Raw genomic sequence first — 18910 nt, 5'->3', positions numbered from 1 at the left:
AAAAAATATAATTTCGAGTTTTTGAAAAAAAATCACCGTAATCTCCCCTTAAAATTTTTTTACAAAATACTCAGGAAAATGTCCAGATTCAAGATATGAAAGAAATTTTACAGTGAAAAAACTTTTGGGTTAAAGTGTGTTAACGACCACCGTGATGCAACATAAGTAGCAATTTTATATGTGGTCGTGAACGACGCTTCTTGAAAATCTTCAACCTCCCCTCCCTTCCTCCTAATATTTTACTAAAAATCAATGGTTGTTCAACCGTTCCTGGTCTCATTAATCAAATTATTTTTTATTTAATCTAATTGTCGATTTTACTTATTTCTTTTAATTTTTTTATTTATTTTACACGGAAAAAATTTTTTCATTATCATTATCTTATAATAATCTCTGTATTCATTCCTTCCTTCATTCATTCACATTTTCTTAGCACTTTAAATGACAGCACCTTTGGGTTAAATTGGTTTAAAACACATCGTATAGGTTTATTGTACCAACATTATAAAACTTTTGAATATTAACATTTATATTTGGAACAACATATGCTCGTAATCATGAAATTCTGAAAAATATGTCAAAATAAATTAAAAAATTGAAAGAAAAATTACAGGTAAATTATTTTATTTAAACATATATAAATATTTAAATAATCGTGAACGGAACCCTAGGGAAGCACTTGATAAATTTTTTTGGAATTTTTCTTTAGTAATTCGATTGAAAATTGTTAAAACTTAACGTATGGCTTACAGAATTTTTAATAATTTCAATCAATTTTATTATTTTTGAACAGATTACCGTGAAAGCGTCATTAGTCTTTTTTGAGAGAATCACCCAAATAACTTTTTTAAAGCAGAAAAATGAAATGGAAGATTTGTTTTGAAAAGTGACTTTACCAGGACTGAAATTTAAAGAAGGTTACCATGTCGAACATAAAAAAGTATTTTATTTTAAGTAATAAATATTTTATAATTCTTTTAATTCTTTCTTCTCTTTATTTTCTGTTCCCTGTATTCTAATAGTAACAAGTTATAAAAAGGAAGTCGTGGTATATTTTCCTATCTTATCTTAGAAAATATCAGCAATTAGAACGAAACGAACCCATAAATAAAAACAAGGCTCTTCAGGCTTTGGCAGTTTGGACCTCCGAGAACCTCTGAAATTTGGGCCATCTCAAAAGCCCGATGTATTGTTCTAATTATTTTTAATAATAATTATTTCAAAACAAATAATTTATTCGGTTCGTAAGAGAATAATAACCAAAAAGCCTCTCCCAATTTGTATTAAATAATTATTATCATTTCAGTCAATTAAATAGTATTTGTTTTAACCTTTATAGGACTGACGAGGTACCCGGGTACCTTTTGCATTTTCAAATTGATTTTTTTTCATAATTTTTAAAATCGTATCGACCTAAGGTTTTTTGACATCTCAAATTGATTTTTTTCATAATTTTTAAAATCGTATCGACCTAAGGTTTTTTGACATCTCAAATTTAACCATAAAAAGTGTTTTAATATTATTTATAATGTACCATTTATATTTATTTATTCAGAAATAATAAATAAAGTTTCTTCATGCTTAAAAGGCGGACAGGGTACCCGGGTACCTCTATACATTTCATGCAGATAAATGTAGAAATTTCTATTAAAAAATTATGTAAACTAACATTAAACAATTTTTTTCAAATTTTTATAGTAATGCACATAATTTTTTTTTAATTATGTAATTTAGTTACTATAGTTAAATAATGATATTCATAAGAAACTGTCAGTTTTTAACTTAAAAATTACCATAAAAATGAAGTTTGAATAGAATTAATTTATATTAAAAATGTATTTTAAATAATAAAAAATAGATTTCTTACATTTTTATATTTGGTTTCATACATAATCTGCCTGAATATGTACCTGTTTTGCAATCTAACAAATAGTATATACACGGATACTATTTAATGAAAGATCAATGAAATTGTGAATATATACAAAATACTTAATACGTAATGGGCAGTTTTTTAATAATCAACTACACGGGAAAAAATTTTGCGTATGAGCTGCACTGCCTACTGCGCAGCTGCAGCTCTGTAGACTCTGTGTTGACGCGGGCCAGTTTATGGGTAGGAGCCGTCCATACTATGAACGCACGATATCTGAAACGCGTAGACAGGTGATGCTCCTCGAGTCGTAACTCATAGCAGGGAATTCAACTGAACGATGATTCTTTCATTTTTGTACAAAGCGTTACCACTAGTGGGCAGCTCATGCGCAAAATTTTTTCCCGTGTAATAATGATAATTTTTTATTAGCAAAAAGAAAATCTTATTTTAAGATGAGTCTTAAAATCAGCGCTAGTAGTTATAATGGAAATTGCATTGCGTAAATTCAGCTAAGCTGCCTTAAAAATGTTGTCTTTTTAAATAAGACCTCTTTTCGGCCTTAAAATAAGACTTCTTTTTACAGTGTATTCATATTATGTGATTACTACTTTCATTGAAACGTCCACTACACTTAAAGTTAATTGAACTGCTTATTTTGATATAAAATCTTTAATACATTAAACATAGGTATCCGGGTACCTCGTCCGCCCATAGAAGGTGTTTTTTTCTTCAGTCCCATAAAGGTTAAATAAACAAATATTTAAATCAAATACTGTTTATTTAATTTAAATAAAAATTATTTTGTTCAAATAAATATTTATTTGATAGGGGTGTTAGAGCTATTACGGCTCGATAAAATCCTGCAAATGAGACTGTAAATTATAAAAAAATGTTTAATTGTTCTTTTTATGTTGATATACATTATGGTACGTAATTATATACGGAAAACGAAGCTTATTGACTAAGAAATTGGTGATCATCTGAAGAAAATTGGTTAAACCTCAGATTTTAGATCAGACGAATTTTAATGCAATAATTGATATTTAGAAAATGTTCAAAACATGTTGTTAATACTTGATAAATGAATATTGTATAGTCTAAATCCAATATAATAAAGAAACCGAAAATTTACTGATTTTCTATGACAATTTTAACATTCGGATTCTTTTAACTATCCTTGCCCCGGTACTTGGGCAAGGATAGTTAAAAATTTTTTTTTACTTTTTCATTCGTATCTCGTAGATATTGCACTCTTCAGCAAAATAATGTATAGCAAAATTATAGCCAAATAACCAGGCTTTCCAATAATACTACTCGTTTGCAGATACAAATTCAGGTTTGGTCGCTAGATTCGAACACGTCTTACCTAACTATTCATGCCCCATCCTCCCCTAATAATTAAATAACCGATTATTTGAATAAAGTAAGTTTTTTCAGTGTAATAAGAATATATATATTTTTTTTGTCATTTTCATTTAAAAATTATTCAAAATAGATACCAATTTAATTAAAATTGAAGTTCTATATTATTGAATTCATTTTGATAAGTTTGAAGAGAATTTTTGCAGTGTCTGAATGTCTGAATACATGTAACTTGTAGTTATTATTATTACGTATTCAGTAATGTATCAAGATTTACTAATTCTAAAACAAAACTAATAGTAAAAGATTAGCGTTTGAGAGAACAGGAACCACTTGATTCCCTGCGATAAGAAGTAGTAATACCTCTATTACGCGGAGAGGGTTAAGGACAAGAGTTACGAGCGTGGTGTATATACTCCTCAAACATTAAATTTTTTTCTATTCGTTTACAAAAGTTAGAAATAAGAAACTTTATGCTTTTCCGAAAAATAACAAATGTCAATTTTTTTCCATTGATTTTTTCCTATTGAAATTACTAACCTTTTCTTTTTTACTGAAAAATCTTCCAAGACTACTTTTAATACCCTTTTTCTTTTGCGCTGCTGCAACTGTTGCTGCAGTTATTGGACTAAGTGTCATTGGCATATGCAAATACGAACTAGTGAATTGTCCTGTTGGAAGTCCACTACTTAAACTATTCTTGTACAAACTATCCTGGCTGCTATGTCGTGACGATAAGGGAGAAGGAGTAGTTCCAGAATTGAGAGCTCCATTATTATGTTGACCATGCCTGAAAAAAGTAAAAAGTAAGTAAGTACAGTTTTTTGTAAAATGTGTTTTATAATAAAAACACAAAAAAAGCTTGTTGGGAAAAGAGGAAGATGATCAGAAGGAATCTTTCTTTATTACAAAATAATTGTGCGTGTCTGTATGTATATAAATATGCAAGATCTTAAAATTGTAAACCATCCTAGGCAAGAAAAACCAATGCTGACGATGGATTGAGGCTTGATTGTAGATTGAACGCCCAGCGTGGGTAACCCAGACTGGAAGCAGCCTTTATACAACTCTCGATCAAAATTGGTTCAAGATTGGTTACCAATGCTCGTCTCATGCTCGATTTAAAACTAGTTTAATCCTCATGAGCAAAGCCTGGAAATCCAGTCTTGATTCAATCTTGAATCAACTGTCGACTTAATATTCGCAGCTTAGTTCAATATTTTAAATATACTTCAATATCATAAATTATGTTGTATAGAATATAATTATATAAAGTAATTATTTACATACTTTCAATACAAATTTATAAATAATATATTTTTTTACAATTTAATATATTTTGCTTCCTCGTGGAGGAAGCTATGTAGTCCTTTCGTTTATAAACTTTTTAAAAAAGGTCAAAACAAATTTTCCTCTATATAGAAACATGTTATATGAGATCCTGATCAATTGTCCGGATGTATGTATGTGTGTGTGGATCGTTTTTGTGAACACGATCTCTTTAACAGGTTTTAATGGATTTGGATAAAATTTGGTATGCTTATTTAACACATTAATTTCTCAAAAATGACGAGAGGATTTTTAAAAATACCCCCCAAAAAAAATTTTATCGTCTTTTTCCAAAATTTTTTTTTTAATTGAAAAAATTTTTAAATCGAAAAATTTAAGGTAATATATAAAGTATAGATTTGATCTAAATTTAAGGAATAAATGAAATTTAAAAAATTAAAAATTTACATTTTAGCTAAAAAATTTTGTGTTTATTTAAATTCAAGTTTATATATGAAATAATTTTATTCCTTGCATTGAAACAAATCAAGTAGTATATAGAAAGTATACATTTGAATAAAATTAAAAAAATTAATGAAATTTAAGAAATAAAAAATTTACGTCTTAGCTAAAAAATTGGGTTTTTATTTAAATTCAAGTTTAAACATAAAATAATTGTATTCCTTGCATTGAAACGAATCGACTGGTATGTATAAAGTATACATTTGCGTTAAATTAAAACAATTAATGAAAGTTAAAAAATAAAAAATTTACATTTTAACAAAGAAATTTTGTGTTTATTTAAATTCATGTTCAAATATAAAATAATTGTATTCCTTGCATTAAAACGAATCGATTGCTGTATATAAAGTTTATATTTGATTTAAATTAAAAGAATTAATGAAGAACTAATAAAAAGAAAAGATTGCTATTTTTTATGCGAACAAGTTCTCGTACAAGAACTTGTTCCAAATTCTGGTGCCGAAATTGTACAAGATCTTGTACATGTTCTCACCAGAACAGATACAAGTTCAGCTGCTGAACATGTACATTTTCTTGTACAAGATCTTGTACATGGTTTTCAATAGGGAGGATTGGTATTTAGCCAATGTAATATTTAGCCGATTTATTATAATGCAAGGAATACAATAATTTTATGTTTAAACTTGAATTTAAACAAACACAATTTTTTTATGTTTATTAATTTCAGTGTTAATGCTTCCTCCAGGTGGAAGCAAATTTTTTGCATCATATAATGAGGAAGCAAAATGTTCATGAAATGAACATAAAGGACACCCTACTTGTTATAATTAGTAATTAATATTATTGAAATTAATATATTGCTGTTAATAATAATTTCTTTTAAAAAATTTTGTTTTTTTAGATTATACACGGAAAAACTTTGTGCAAGAATTATTCCTAAACTTGTTCAGGAACTGAGGATATGAGAATAATTTAAGAAATCTTATTTATATTTTCTTTGAAAAATTCTAAACAGTATTTCTATAAGAATTGTAGAGAAATTCAAGACAACTTCCTAAACTCACTACAGAAAGTCTTGAACTTGTTTTAGAATAAATTTTTACGTTTGCGAGAAAAAAAATTTACTCTGGGAGGACTCGATCCCACGACCTCGAGAGTCCAAAAACTCCGCTTTACATCTCTCAGCTACCTTAGCAGCTTATGGTATTATAAATTGGAAACGTATTTGACGCAACCAATCCCTGCCTAGTGCTTGGTTACTGTACTGTGTCTTCTAAAACAGTTCAAGAAACTTTCAACGCCAAGTGACTGAGATACTCCGATCGCGGCATTAACAAGAAGTCTTCCAATGTCATAATAAAAATACAAGTATTTTCTTGAATGATTTTTCTATTTTTCTGTAAATTTTGCAGAATTTTTCTCATATCCTCAGTTCCTGAACAAATTTAGGAATGATTCTTGAACAAAGTTTTTCCGTGTAGGTATTATAATAATTTATCATCTTTATTATGTATTATTACAATATTATATATTATAATAAACTTATAATATTGTAATAATTAAAGAATTATTATTTAATTCACTCACAACTTTCATTAAAAATTTGCATATTTTAATTTTCAACGACATTAATAACAACGCAGCCAATTAATATAAAATATATATAATGTATCTTTATAGTACTCTGTACGAATGGGCTTTGCCCGTATATTTTTAATAAATAAATGCATTATAAAAATGATAAATCAATATAACGAAAAAGACAATATTTAGTATAATTATATTTTCAAAAATATATTGAATATATTATGCTGTTATTTTATATTTTTATTGTATTTATAAGTGGGGTAAAATTCCTGTAGCGAACTAAGTAAAAAAAAAAGTTGATCGGATCGGGCTGTAACTTCGTTTAGCCCTAGGGGTGAGATATTAAACACAAAGTATTGTTCGGTTTTTTCAAAAACTGTCGGAGAGGGAGAGGGTTGAATTTTTTTGAAAAATTTAAACAGTGAATTTTTGAAGACTTGTAACTTTTAAACAGAAAGAAGAAGAAAAATTTGTCCCATATGTTTTCGAAAGGTTTTTTCTTGCTCTTTCGAATGGTGCAAAACTTTTTTTAAAAAATTCAAATTTTGACCCTATTTTGAAAATTAAACATTTTTTCGAATTTTTTTAAGCCCAGTCCTTTTTATTTTTTTTATATATTTATTTTCTTGAAAGCTAAAAATGTGTTATTTCACCACAAAAAATTTTGAGATTTCCTTTTTTGTTATTTTCGAGATATTAATTAATTAATTAATTAATGTTAATAAAAAATAAAAAAATATTTCACAAATAAATAAAGTTATTGCAATTCTGAAGATACCAATTGAATGCTGACGTAATTCCGCATCCAACGAGCCCTATACGGACTATTTTGGATTAGAGGATTTTTTATAAATAATTGCCATGTTAACCAATTGTTTATTAACAATCCACTATCCCAAAGTACTTCATATAGGGCTCGTTGGATGCGGAATTTTGTTACAAGTCTTCAAAAATTCACTGTTTAAATTTTTCAAAAAAATTCAACCCCCTCTCTCTCCGACAGTTTTTGAAAAAACCGAACAATACTTCGTGTTTAATATCTCACCCCTAGGGCTAACCTTTGTGCTAGTTACAGCCCGATCCGATCAACTTTTTTTCACTTAGTTCGCTACAGGAATTTTACCCCAAGTATATAAGTTATTAATTTAATAAAAATAAAAGTTTATAAATTTGTGATAAAGTCTTTTTGTTCCATTAATAAAAAAAATTTAAATATAATTTATTTAAATTAACAGCAATATATAAATTGAAATAATATATGTTTTACTTTTATTAATAATAAAAGCAATGGATAAAGCTTTTATATAAATAAAAATAGTTTTAAAATTATATTTAAAATATATAAGTAATTTAACGATAGAAACATTTTAAATTTAGCATAAAGGCATCACCGGTATTAACAGATTGTTGGCAACTAGACAGCGTGGCCGCGTGGTAAGCGTAGTAGGTTTGCGAGCGTTAGGTCGTGGGTTCAGTGCCCAGTGCGAGCGAGATTTTTCAAATTAGATTAGGTGTCATTTCGACAGGTGTTGTTAATTAATCTTAAGTGATGAAACAAAAATAGCAAAAAAAACTTATGATTACATTAATTAAATAATAAAAAATAATAATAATGTTTTTTGAAATTACTAATAATAATAATTAAAGGAAATAAGTTGTCTTGACTTAAGATTCCAATACAACTTATCTCCTTATTATTAATAAATTAAAATAATATTATTAATGAATACTAATGTTGTTTTAATTTTATCTGTAAATATAATAATACGTAATATTAATAGAATTATTATTTTATTATTATTATTATTATTATTATTATTATTATTATTATTATTATTATTATTAAGAATTATTGAACGCGAGAATAGTATAAGTAACACTGGAAGCAGTCTTGACTGAGCTAGAATCAGAATTTGGCAAGATTAATTCAGTCTTGGACGCCAATGCTCAACCCAGCCTCAAGCGTCAGGTTTAGATCGGTGTTACATTCTAGACTGGAGCAGCCTTACTTCCGCTGTCTCACCAAGGTATCAGTCAATATTGACCAATGCTCAGCCAATCTTTACAAAGCCTTAACTCATTGTCATTTCGAGCCTGGGATAGGTCTCAATTGTTGAGAGTTAAGTCTCAATAAAATCTCAATATTGAGTTTCAAATCTCTTGATCGGTATAAAGTTTTATTTCTTAGGTTTCAAGATCAAGTCTGATGTCCATAGTCCTAATATTTTTAGTCTCAAGTAAGGGTCTCAATTCCTAAACATTGAGTTTTGTCTAGAGTCTCAGTTTTCAAGAATAAAGTGCAAAATGTAGATTATAAAATATGAATTCACTTCTCAACTATAATTTTTCAACTTTATAGTCTCAATTGAGAGCTCTAAATTTTTCTAAAATAATATTTAAGTATTTTAAATATTTAACCATTTATTATTGATATAAATATAAATTATTATTTTATTTTATAATAATATTATTATTAAAGTATACGAAAAAAAATGTAATAATTAATTTTCCCTCGCAAAAAATGCTCTAACGAAGTCATAGGCAGAGGAAAAAGTTGTTATTAAAAAAGAAAGGTATAGAAAAAAAACCTACAAAATGGTTGGTCGAAAGTTAAAATCGGATTATTTGTTAAAAGTTATTGAATTTAAACCATTAAAAGTGGCACTTTTTTAATTGTTTAATAACTTTGTTAATTATAATCCGATTGGAGTAAAACTTTATGAAAATGTGCCCTTCGCGATACTGAACAAAATGAAAAAAACTTCGAACCCAATCGGATATATAGTTTATAAATTATTCCATTTGTTAATTAACAACATGTTGTTTTTCAACTTAATTTCTGCAGAACAATATGGAGCGAATTCAATTTTTCTTCAATCATTATACTCTTGAAGAGTGATACTATAATGTACATAAAAAAATAATCAAATTTCATTATTTAATTGCATAATTATCGATAAAGAAAAAAGGGTACTATTTTTAGTTATAAACAATTGCAATTACTCGGACATTTTTTACTCTATCGAGTTGAAATAAAAGCCATTGACTTTCTTTCTTCTTTAAAAAACTTTCAAAAAAAGAAATACGATTCAGCTTAAAGGGGTGGGGAGAGATAATTTTTTATTTTCAAAAAATTCCTGACACTATATTTATTAATATTTTTTCGTCAAATTTACAGGACTTAAAGCTTAGCTTAATTTACGTACTATAAGATAAAAAATTGTAAACATTGTAAGAAATTTTTTTCTTATTTATAAAGAGGGCCAAAGGGAGTTCATCATTTTTCCTTGCTCCCGAAGTCGGAGTGGAGGAACTCGGTAGCGCGGATAGACGCCCTCCGCAAAAGTGGTTTTCAGGGTCGCTGATTACGAATACAATGTCAGTTTTTCAAAATTAAAAATGGCGGACGACAATTTGAAAAAGTTATTCAATTCGCTTGAAAATGGGTACTCGGGGGTTTTCGGGGTCGATAATTACGACTTCTATGTCAGTTTTCCAAAATTCAAAATGGCGGATCCAATATGTCGGACGTCAATTTGAAAATGTTATTCAATTCGCTTGAAAATGGGTACTCGGGGGTTTTCGGATTCGCTGATTACGAATCTGATGTCAGTTTTTCAAAATGAAAAATCTGTAGTTTTTTATCATCTTTAGTCACCAGTTATAAATTGATGTTTCCCGATACTCACCGCGTGTAGGTAGATGATGTCAGAGAATCATTTTTTTTTAAATTTTTATATGTATTTGTTTTTTTTTTGTTTTTTTATTTTTTAGATAAATAATTAAATTATTTATTTGAAACTCTTAATTGTTTATGTGTTTATGGAATCAATTTTTGCAAAAGTATTGGTCGCAACTTTTGCAAAAATTTCGAATCCTTATGAAACATTTATTGTTAGAGCAATATTTTTTAGATTTACTTCTTTCAATTAAAAGATTTATACAACATTTTTTCACTAAGTAAGGCTTACTGTTGCTAATAGTAAATTCTTTAATACCGGTTTTTTTAACTCAGTTGTAGCAGTGTTTTTCAATATCAAAGCATTTGTTATCGCGGATTGAATTAAGTGCTCTAAAATGACCCGTGTCTATTTTTTAGATCTTATAATTGGCATTACTCGATTGCAATGCTAGTCGTAAAGGTCAACCTCGCCCATGAATTTGTTGTACGAACCAAATTCACTGGGAAAAGGAATTTTGGCTTTTTGTTTTGCTTCTTAATTATAACGTTTCATGGTACAGTCACGTTAGTACAGTCACTCCCGCTGCTGTCGATAAAATTGAAACAAGTTTCAAATCTTTAACAGTGACAAAATTTAATCCACCATTTTGTTGTGTTTCACAGCATATGTTCCTCTGGGAGCATCCCAGATAGCACGGAAACTTGTAGCAAGCTTGCGGCAAGTTCACCGTGCAAGCTTGTCAAGCTTGCCGCGCAAGCTTGTCTGAGCTAGCGAAATGTCCCACCCAGGGCAAGCTTGCCGTGAAAGCTTGCTGTAAGCTTTCCAGGAAAGGTTGCTGCAATCTTGCCATGAAAGATTGCTACAAGATTGCTGCAAGCATACTAAGAATGATTGCGGCAAACTTGCTGCAATTTTTAAAAAATACATTTTAAATTAAAAAAAAATTTATTTGTTTTTTTTTAAATTTGAAAATCCTTGTAACGTTTATTATTATTAATTATGTCCTGTTTATTTTCGTTTGGAAACTTAACGAGAAAATTTTCGAAACAAATTTGAGGGGACTGGAAATTGAACCCGGGTTCGACAGACACTAACCAAAGACCCTAACCGAGAACCTACTCGACCAACTATCAGAGAATAAAAAAATCTTGCTCTTAACCCTCGTTTTTCAACTGTTTTTCAACTCATAAAAACAGTCGAGGGTTAAGAGCAAGATTTTTTTATTCTCTGATAGTTGGTCGAGTAGGTTCTCGGTTAGGGTCTTTGGTTAGTGTCTGTCGAACCCGGGTTCAATTTCCAGTCCCCTCAAATTTGTTTCGAAAATTTTCTCGTTAAGTTTCCAAATGAAAATAAACAGGACATAATTAATAATAATAAACGTCACAAGGATTTTCAAATTAAAAAAAAAACAAATAAATTTTTTTTTAATTTAAAATGTATTTTTTAAAAATTGCAGCAAGCTTGCAGCAACCTTTCCAGAAGCTTGTTGAAATTCTCCTGCAACCTTACGTAGCAAGCTTACAGCAATCTTTTACGGCAAGCTTGCCCTGGGTGGGACATTTCGCTAGCTCAGACAAGCTTGACAAGCTTGCACGGTGAACTTGCCGCAAGCTTGCTGCAAGTTTCCGTGCTATCTGGGATCTTTCGAAATGTCTTTTTTTTTATTTTATTCTATTCTCTCTTACTATTGCTCTCTCATCTATTGACATTGCAGTTGAAAAAATTCCGAATTGAACAAGATTTTTGCGAAATATGTTCAGCATAGAACGAACTCGCCACGCCCTGTCTTTTTTATTTTTTGCATCCTCAGGTTTGTAATATTTTAATTTTGATTTAATGCTTTCAAATTGGTTCCTACTCATAGCTGATGTAACAATGTCAGATCTCAAGTAAGGGTCTATTGACCAAAGTCTCTTTGGGATAATCTTTTATTGAAGGTTGTAAAAATGATTATATCTAAAAATTTGTCAAAATCTTCTGAAGATATATCTAGTCCATTCAATCTCGTAGATTCAATTATATGGTTCTTTAACTCTGCAGAAATAAAATATACAAAAATTTCCACAGGTGTGCTATCTAAGAACTTTTTTCTATCTCTATCAGATAAAAATGTATCATTGGATAAAGATTCTGTATACTTTTTCTCTTCCTTTTCCAAAACATAGTTATGATTTGATTCAAGAATTTTTTGTGATGCTGTATAATGCGCGTACTTTTGAATATAAGACTCAATAGGAAAGGATATAATTATCATTTTCACAATTATCAGAATCACTGAGATCAAAATCATCCTCACTGACATCATTCTCGGACTGACTAGAATCCTCAGCGTTAGGAATAAAGGTCACGTCAATATGATCATCATCTTTCATAAATTCTAGAGATTGATTTCTAGTCTTGCAACGTGTTTTTGGCATCATGAGCGGAGAATTTTTCGAAAATACAATTCTTTTTCTTTCTGGTGGCATGATACGAAAAAAATAATATACAGCAAGGTACTATTATCAATTTTAAACGCATGCACAATGAAGACTCAATAATAATTGTTTTCTTAAAAAAAAATTACATAAAACAAACGACAGACTACTAATTTTTAATTGTTTGCATGATATTATTTTTGATCCTAAAGAAAAATTCTATAAAACAATTGACAGATTACTAATTATAATTATTTGAAGGAAACAATGATACTTTTCTATGCGATAACTGTAGAAAAAAGACATTAGTTATCAAACCCATGAAAATAATTGCATATTAATTTTATAAAGAGTTAAAGAACAATGTAACGGTTATAGATTATTATTCACCCAATATACTAGATTCGTCTGTAGAACATTCTTCTGTGTACCATCATCGTTATATTTTAAATAAAAACTTGTTTAAAAAATATTGGTTAAACCTGAGTCCAAACATTACAAAAGATAGAGCGTATCAAGTTCAATATTAACATATTCTGCAAAAAAATTATGCCATTTAAAATTTTATCAATGTGAATATCGTTTAATGCTCTGGAGTTTCTATACTCAAAACCGCATAATAATTATTTTCAGACTCCGAAAACATCAGTATACAACTAGTGGCTAAAGATGATAGGAAAAACAACAACTACTATCATTTTTGCACGTTCCATTTTGTCATGAATATTAAAATTATTAGAATAATATATATTTCTCAAGTCATATTCGTAATCAACGACACTGAAAACCCTTAAATAACAAGTTTCAAGCAACTTGGATAAGATTTTAATTTCTTTTGTCCGACATTTTTCATTTTGAAAAACTGACATCGGAGTCGTAATCAGCGACCCCGAAAACCCCCGAATACCCATTTTCAAGCGAATTGAATAACATTTTCAAATTGTCGTCCGCCATTTTGAATTTTGAAAAACTAACATTGGATTCGTAATCAGCGACCCTGAAAACCTCCGAGTACCTATTTGCAGGTCAATTTGTTGAAACAATTTTTGTTGGGCAATATGCATGGCTATTTTCAAAAAAATTTTGAGTTTAGCGACGCCATTTTAAGAAAATTAAAGTAAGGGAAATAAAGTCAACTCATATTTTCAAAGTATAAATATTAAGTGCACGAGTTATATAGGTTTTGACTCTGCAAAAAAAAATTTTTCCCTTGAAATTATTAAATTTTTAATAAAAAATCATGAACAATTTTGCAATTATTATTTAAAAAAAAAAAAAAATATTATACACAATTTTTGATGGTATATTTATTTATTTATTTATATAAAGTTTACGAGCTAGAAGCCCTTTACAAATAAGTAGTTACAAATAGGCCCTTTACAAAAAGTGTAATTGTACTCACTACAACAGTCTATTACTATTATTAACGTTAAATAATAAATTACGCAGACTAGTTTTAAACGAAGATAGTGAAATTCCAAAAAAATCTAATCTGTCATTATATAAATTCGCTTCTCTGTTAAGTCTATTGAAAATAGAATACTGACCATAGTTTGTTCTGTAGAAGGATACTTTAAAAGGCAAATAATGTCTAGAAAATCTAGAAGGAGCAGAGAAGTTGATACATTGTAAAACATTAGGACATTGTACGATTCCGTTAATAACTTTAAAAAAGAAAAGAAGATCAATGTATAAGAATCTGGTCTCAATTTTTGGTAAGTTTAATCGTTCACGTAAAAGATCATAATCATGTAAATAATAGTCAAAAGGCAACCCCAATTGCTTAGCCGCAAATCGCAAAAAACGGTTCTGTACACGTTATATATTATATATTTGGATAGAGCACACTAAAATACGTACTATATGGTATTGCCGAAAAAAATTAATGATTTTTTTGTAAAATATCATCAATTGCAGTTCGACATAAAATTTTGTGCACTTGGCCGTTAATGGGTTAACATCTCGAAAATAACAAAAAAAGACATCTCAATATTTTTTGTCATTAAAATACACTTTTTTTACTTTAAAAAAAAATAAATAAAAAAAGTCAAAAAAGTTTTTTATATTCAAAAAAAAGGATCAAATTTTGAATTTTCTGAAAAAATTTGTGCACCATTCGTAAGAGCAGGAAAAAACCTTTTTGAAAAGATATAGGTCAAATTTTTTTTCATCTTTCTGTTTAAAAGCTACAAATCTTCAAAAATTCACTATTTACATTTTTCAAAAAATTTCAACCCCCTCCCTCTCCTACAGTTTTTGAAAAAACGTAATAATACTTCGTAGTTAAAGTACTCACCCCTAGGGCTAAACTATGTGCCAGTTACAGCCCGATCAGATCAACTTTTTTTCACTCACAAGGAACACTACCCAGGTGTACCTCACCGATTTCGCTCATTTTGTGATATATTGTAGTTCTTTGAAAAATATTCGACACGTAAATTTTTATAAGTGCCATTTAAGGGGTGAAAACAGCCCCTTAAGTTCACCCGCAAAAATCGTTTTTTGCGATTTTTAAGCAAACCAATAGGAATTTTTTTCTATTTTCAATTGCATATTGTAGGGCTCTCAAAAACTCTCCCAGACATTAGTCAGACCCGATAGGGGGTGGCGTTATTAGGGTGATATGGGGGTAAAACTTGTTGTTTTTTTAAGAACTTTACAGTTTAAAAATGTACAATGTCACTAAATATAAGCAAAAACTTACATTTTATAAAGGAGATTTTAAAATATTTATTGACGTGTTTTTAGAATTGCCATGAAAAAATATCTAATGAGGTAACTACTCTCTCATTATAATAATATGTAAAATTTTTAAAATGCATTTAATGACGTAGTTTAATTTATTGCACTGCCTTTGCAATCATACCCCTTGACGGGGGTAAACTACCCCATGTCTCTTTTTTATTTGGAAGACTTTTTTAACACGCAAGAGTTTGATCACTTTTTGCTTCCTCGTGGAGGAAGCTTTGTAGTCCTTTTGTTTATAAAACTTTTCAAAGTGGCGGAAACAAATTTTTTTCTTTATAGAAACATGTTATATGGGATCCTGATCAATTGTCCGGAAGTATGTATGTGTGTGTGTGTGGATCCCATTTTTGTTTAGAAGATAACTTTAACAGGTTTTAATGGATTTAGATAAAATTTGGTAGGCTCATTTATCATATTAATATCTCAAATCTGACCAAAGGATTTTGAAAAATACCCCAAAAAAAAAATTTTATCGTCTTTTTTCCAAAAATTTTTTTTAATCGAAAAAAATTTTAAATAGAAAAATTTAAGGTTATATATAATAAAATCGTATTCCTTACGTCAAGACGAATCGATCGATATATATAAAGTATACATTTGAGGTAAATTTGAAGAATTAATGAAAGTTAAAAAATCAAAAATTCACATTTTGGCAATCAAATTTTGCTTTCTCCACGAGGAAGCAAATTTTTTTGCTGATCGTAAAGAGGAAGCAAAATGTTCAGGTAATGAACATCTGAATTTACAACTTGTTTTCCATTGGAGTGTAAAAGAGAAATAAGTAAGAAATAGGCAGAAATAAGTAAAAATTTGCAACAATGATTAATGTCTAAAACATATTACCCCTATATACAGGGGTAACTACCCCTCTTCTTACATAAAACACTAGCTAAACACAATTCGTTTCGCTGTTGTTATAAAAATTGTCAGAAATATGCAGGATGCAACAATCTCCAAGCAATTTCACCCCTTCATGGGGGTGAACTATCCCTTTTGACATAAGGCTTTAAAAATATTATGAAATTGATAAATTTAATCCCTAACAATTATAACAATAGGCAATAATCATAAATATGTAGTATTCACCAATGATTAAGCAATTTTACCCCTTCAAAGGTAACTACCCCTTGCCATTAAAAGTTTTATTGGCTTATGATACTAAAAAATGCGTGTAAATAATTATTGATTAATGACTAGGCGGGAGTTAGCAGATTTTTATTTTTTCTAGATTTCAATTATGTAAAAAACAATACTTGTCATTACATATTAATGTATTTAAAGTAAAATCAAAAACTCATAAAGATTCATTTCAAAACGTTCTGCTTGATGCTATGGTTGAATTAAATGACACAGAAGTTATCGAAGAAGATACATTAGACTTTCAAGAACCATACAAAAATATTCAAGTGGAAACTGTTGAAGATGATGATAAACCTTGGTCGCCCAACGTCTTTGACAACCCGGACGTCTGCACAACTGACACAGAAGATTTATCTTATGATTATAAACGAAATGCTGTGGATTTCCGGAGAAATGGAAAATCAGGAAATCGGCCCTTCAGTTCTGTGCAAAATCGTTTTCGTAAGGTTAAGTCACTTACGCAGTTAAAGCGAGCGGCGCACACGTTGAATAAAGGAGGTACCTATAAAGAAAAAGTATCAAGAATATGTGAATTCGTTTTAGACAATTTTAAAACTGCTGTTGATGCCGGTTATATTATCCACGACAAAGATTTACAAAAATGAGCACTACAAGCGCAGAAAGATATTGGCAATGAAGATATTCGATTTAAAGCCTCAACCAAATGGCTGTATAACTTTAAAAAGGCACATAGAAGTGTCACGTCACCGTAACATTTTTGTTATAAATAAATAATAATAATTATAAACAATTAATTTGTATAAATAAATAAAATAAATAAATATTTAAATGTAAAATTAATTTTTTAAATAAATAAATATATTTGTAAATAAATAATTATTTATAAATAAACTAATGTATTTATAAATAAATAATTATTTATGATTAAAACTAATAGTTTAAAAACAATTGTTGCAAATATATAAATAAATAATCATGTAATTAATATTAAAAAATGATCAATATGTAAAATTATAATATTTGTTAAAAGTGTAATGTTCTTGATATTTGGTGTTATGAAAGACGATTTAAAAAGAAGGAAATCAACAGAGTCACCACTACTTAGAAAAAAGTCATAAAACGTTTTCGTGTCTGTGAGGTACCGATTTTGAATCGAACCCATAGAGGCGAGATGGTACCGTCGCGAGAATTACATTGGAAAATATTACTATATAAAGGGAAACCTTTCACTACGAAGGCAGTCCCAAAATTTATACGCACACAGTTCATCAAGTTAAATACAGTTCTAATATATACGCAAGTGAAAAATCTAAGTTTCAACAGTGTCAGCCGTCAATAACAAACTTTTACGAGCGGTCACAAAACCTCAATAGAACACCAAATCATTGAAAGTCAGGTGCTACAAGACGAAGATTTGGAAACCCATCAAATACACAAAATAAGGTAACCATACCAAATCTTATGAAAGAGATTACATGATTGTTTGGTTGTCTTTCTTGTAACACTAATTATTGAGAATATTTTATATTTTTTTAAATAAATAATTTATATATTGTTTTACAATTCATTTATTTAATAAACCTCTCCCCAACTTAGTTAATTTAACTAACTTAAAATGAGGAATTAGAATAGGGTATAATTGTAAGTTCAGATTAGGCAAAATTAATAATAATTTAAATTTTCAATAAATATGACATAACAGAAATATAGGCTGAAAAATTAACAAATTTGTTACAAAGAAAACTCTTTATGATTCCACATTTATAAGTCTCAAAACAAATAAATTTGTTAAGGGGGGGTATGGTTAATTCGGTGTAAAAAAGGTAGGTTTTTAATAATTTTTTTCGGTTATATAAAGTGTGTTATTTTATTAACTTAATTTCCACATATTAATACAATATTTGAAGTATATTTTCCTAAATTCTCATTGAAAAATATTGCAAATTGAACGAGTGGCAGTAAATCTCTTCTGGCACCTCGTAAAAAAATGGTTTTGCGGTGTTCAACGAACTCGCAACAGAATCTCTAAATAAAAAAAAAAATTTTTGTTAAAGGAGATGTTTTTCAGGGTAACTACGAGAGGTTTTTTTTTATTTTTCGCAGCACTTGAAACCCAAAAACTCAATTTTCGATGAAAAAATCGATCTATTTTTTACTGTATAATTAATAATTATTAAAAAAAGCTCTCGTAGTTACCTGGGGAATTTAGTCAATAAGAACTGTGCCAAATTTCAGAACGATTTATTCAGTAGATTTTGAAATATCGTAAACACGCACTTCAAAAATGTCGTTTCGAGAAAAACGCAATTTTAAATTATGACAATTTTTGAAATCTGACTTTAGATTCGTAATCAGCGACCCCAAAACTTATACATACTCATCAA

The 18910-nt window shown here is 28.8% G+C and overlaps 1 protein-coding gene across 12 annotated transcripts in view; it reads right to left on the bottom strand.

The window, feature by feature from the left end:
- Positions 1-18910, bottom strand: part of LOC127282162 (liprin-alpha-1) — a 648576-nt gene that overhangs the window by 254327 nt on the left and 375339 nt on the right. For all 12 annotated transcript variants that reach the window (XM_051306264.1, XM_051306268.1, XM_051306263.1 and 9 more), the window contains one exon: positions 3779-4028. In XM_051306264.1, the coding sequence (XP_051162221.1) occupies positions 3779-4028 (250 nt within the window). The remainder of the gene's footprint in view (positions 1-3778; positions 4029-18910) is intronic.

This window comes from Leptopilina boulardi, unplaced genomic scaffold (assembly GCF_019393585.1).
Source record: "Leptopilina boulardi isolate dan_hultmark-lab unplaced genomic scaffold, ZJU_Lbou_2.1 LbouV2_285, whole genome shotgun sequence".
NCBI classification, from domain to species: domain Eukaryota; kingdom Metazoa; phylum Arthropoda; class Insecta; order Hymenoptera; family Figitidae; genus Leptopilina; species Leptopilina boulardi.
The sequence above is the reverse complement of the archived record's forward strand: the minus strand, read 5'-3'. Positions and strand labels throughout refer to the sequence as shown.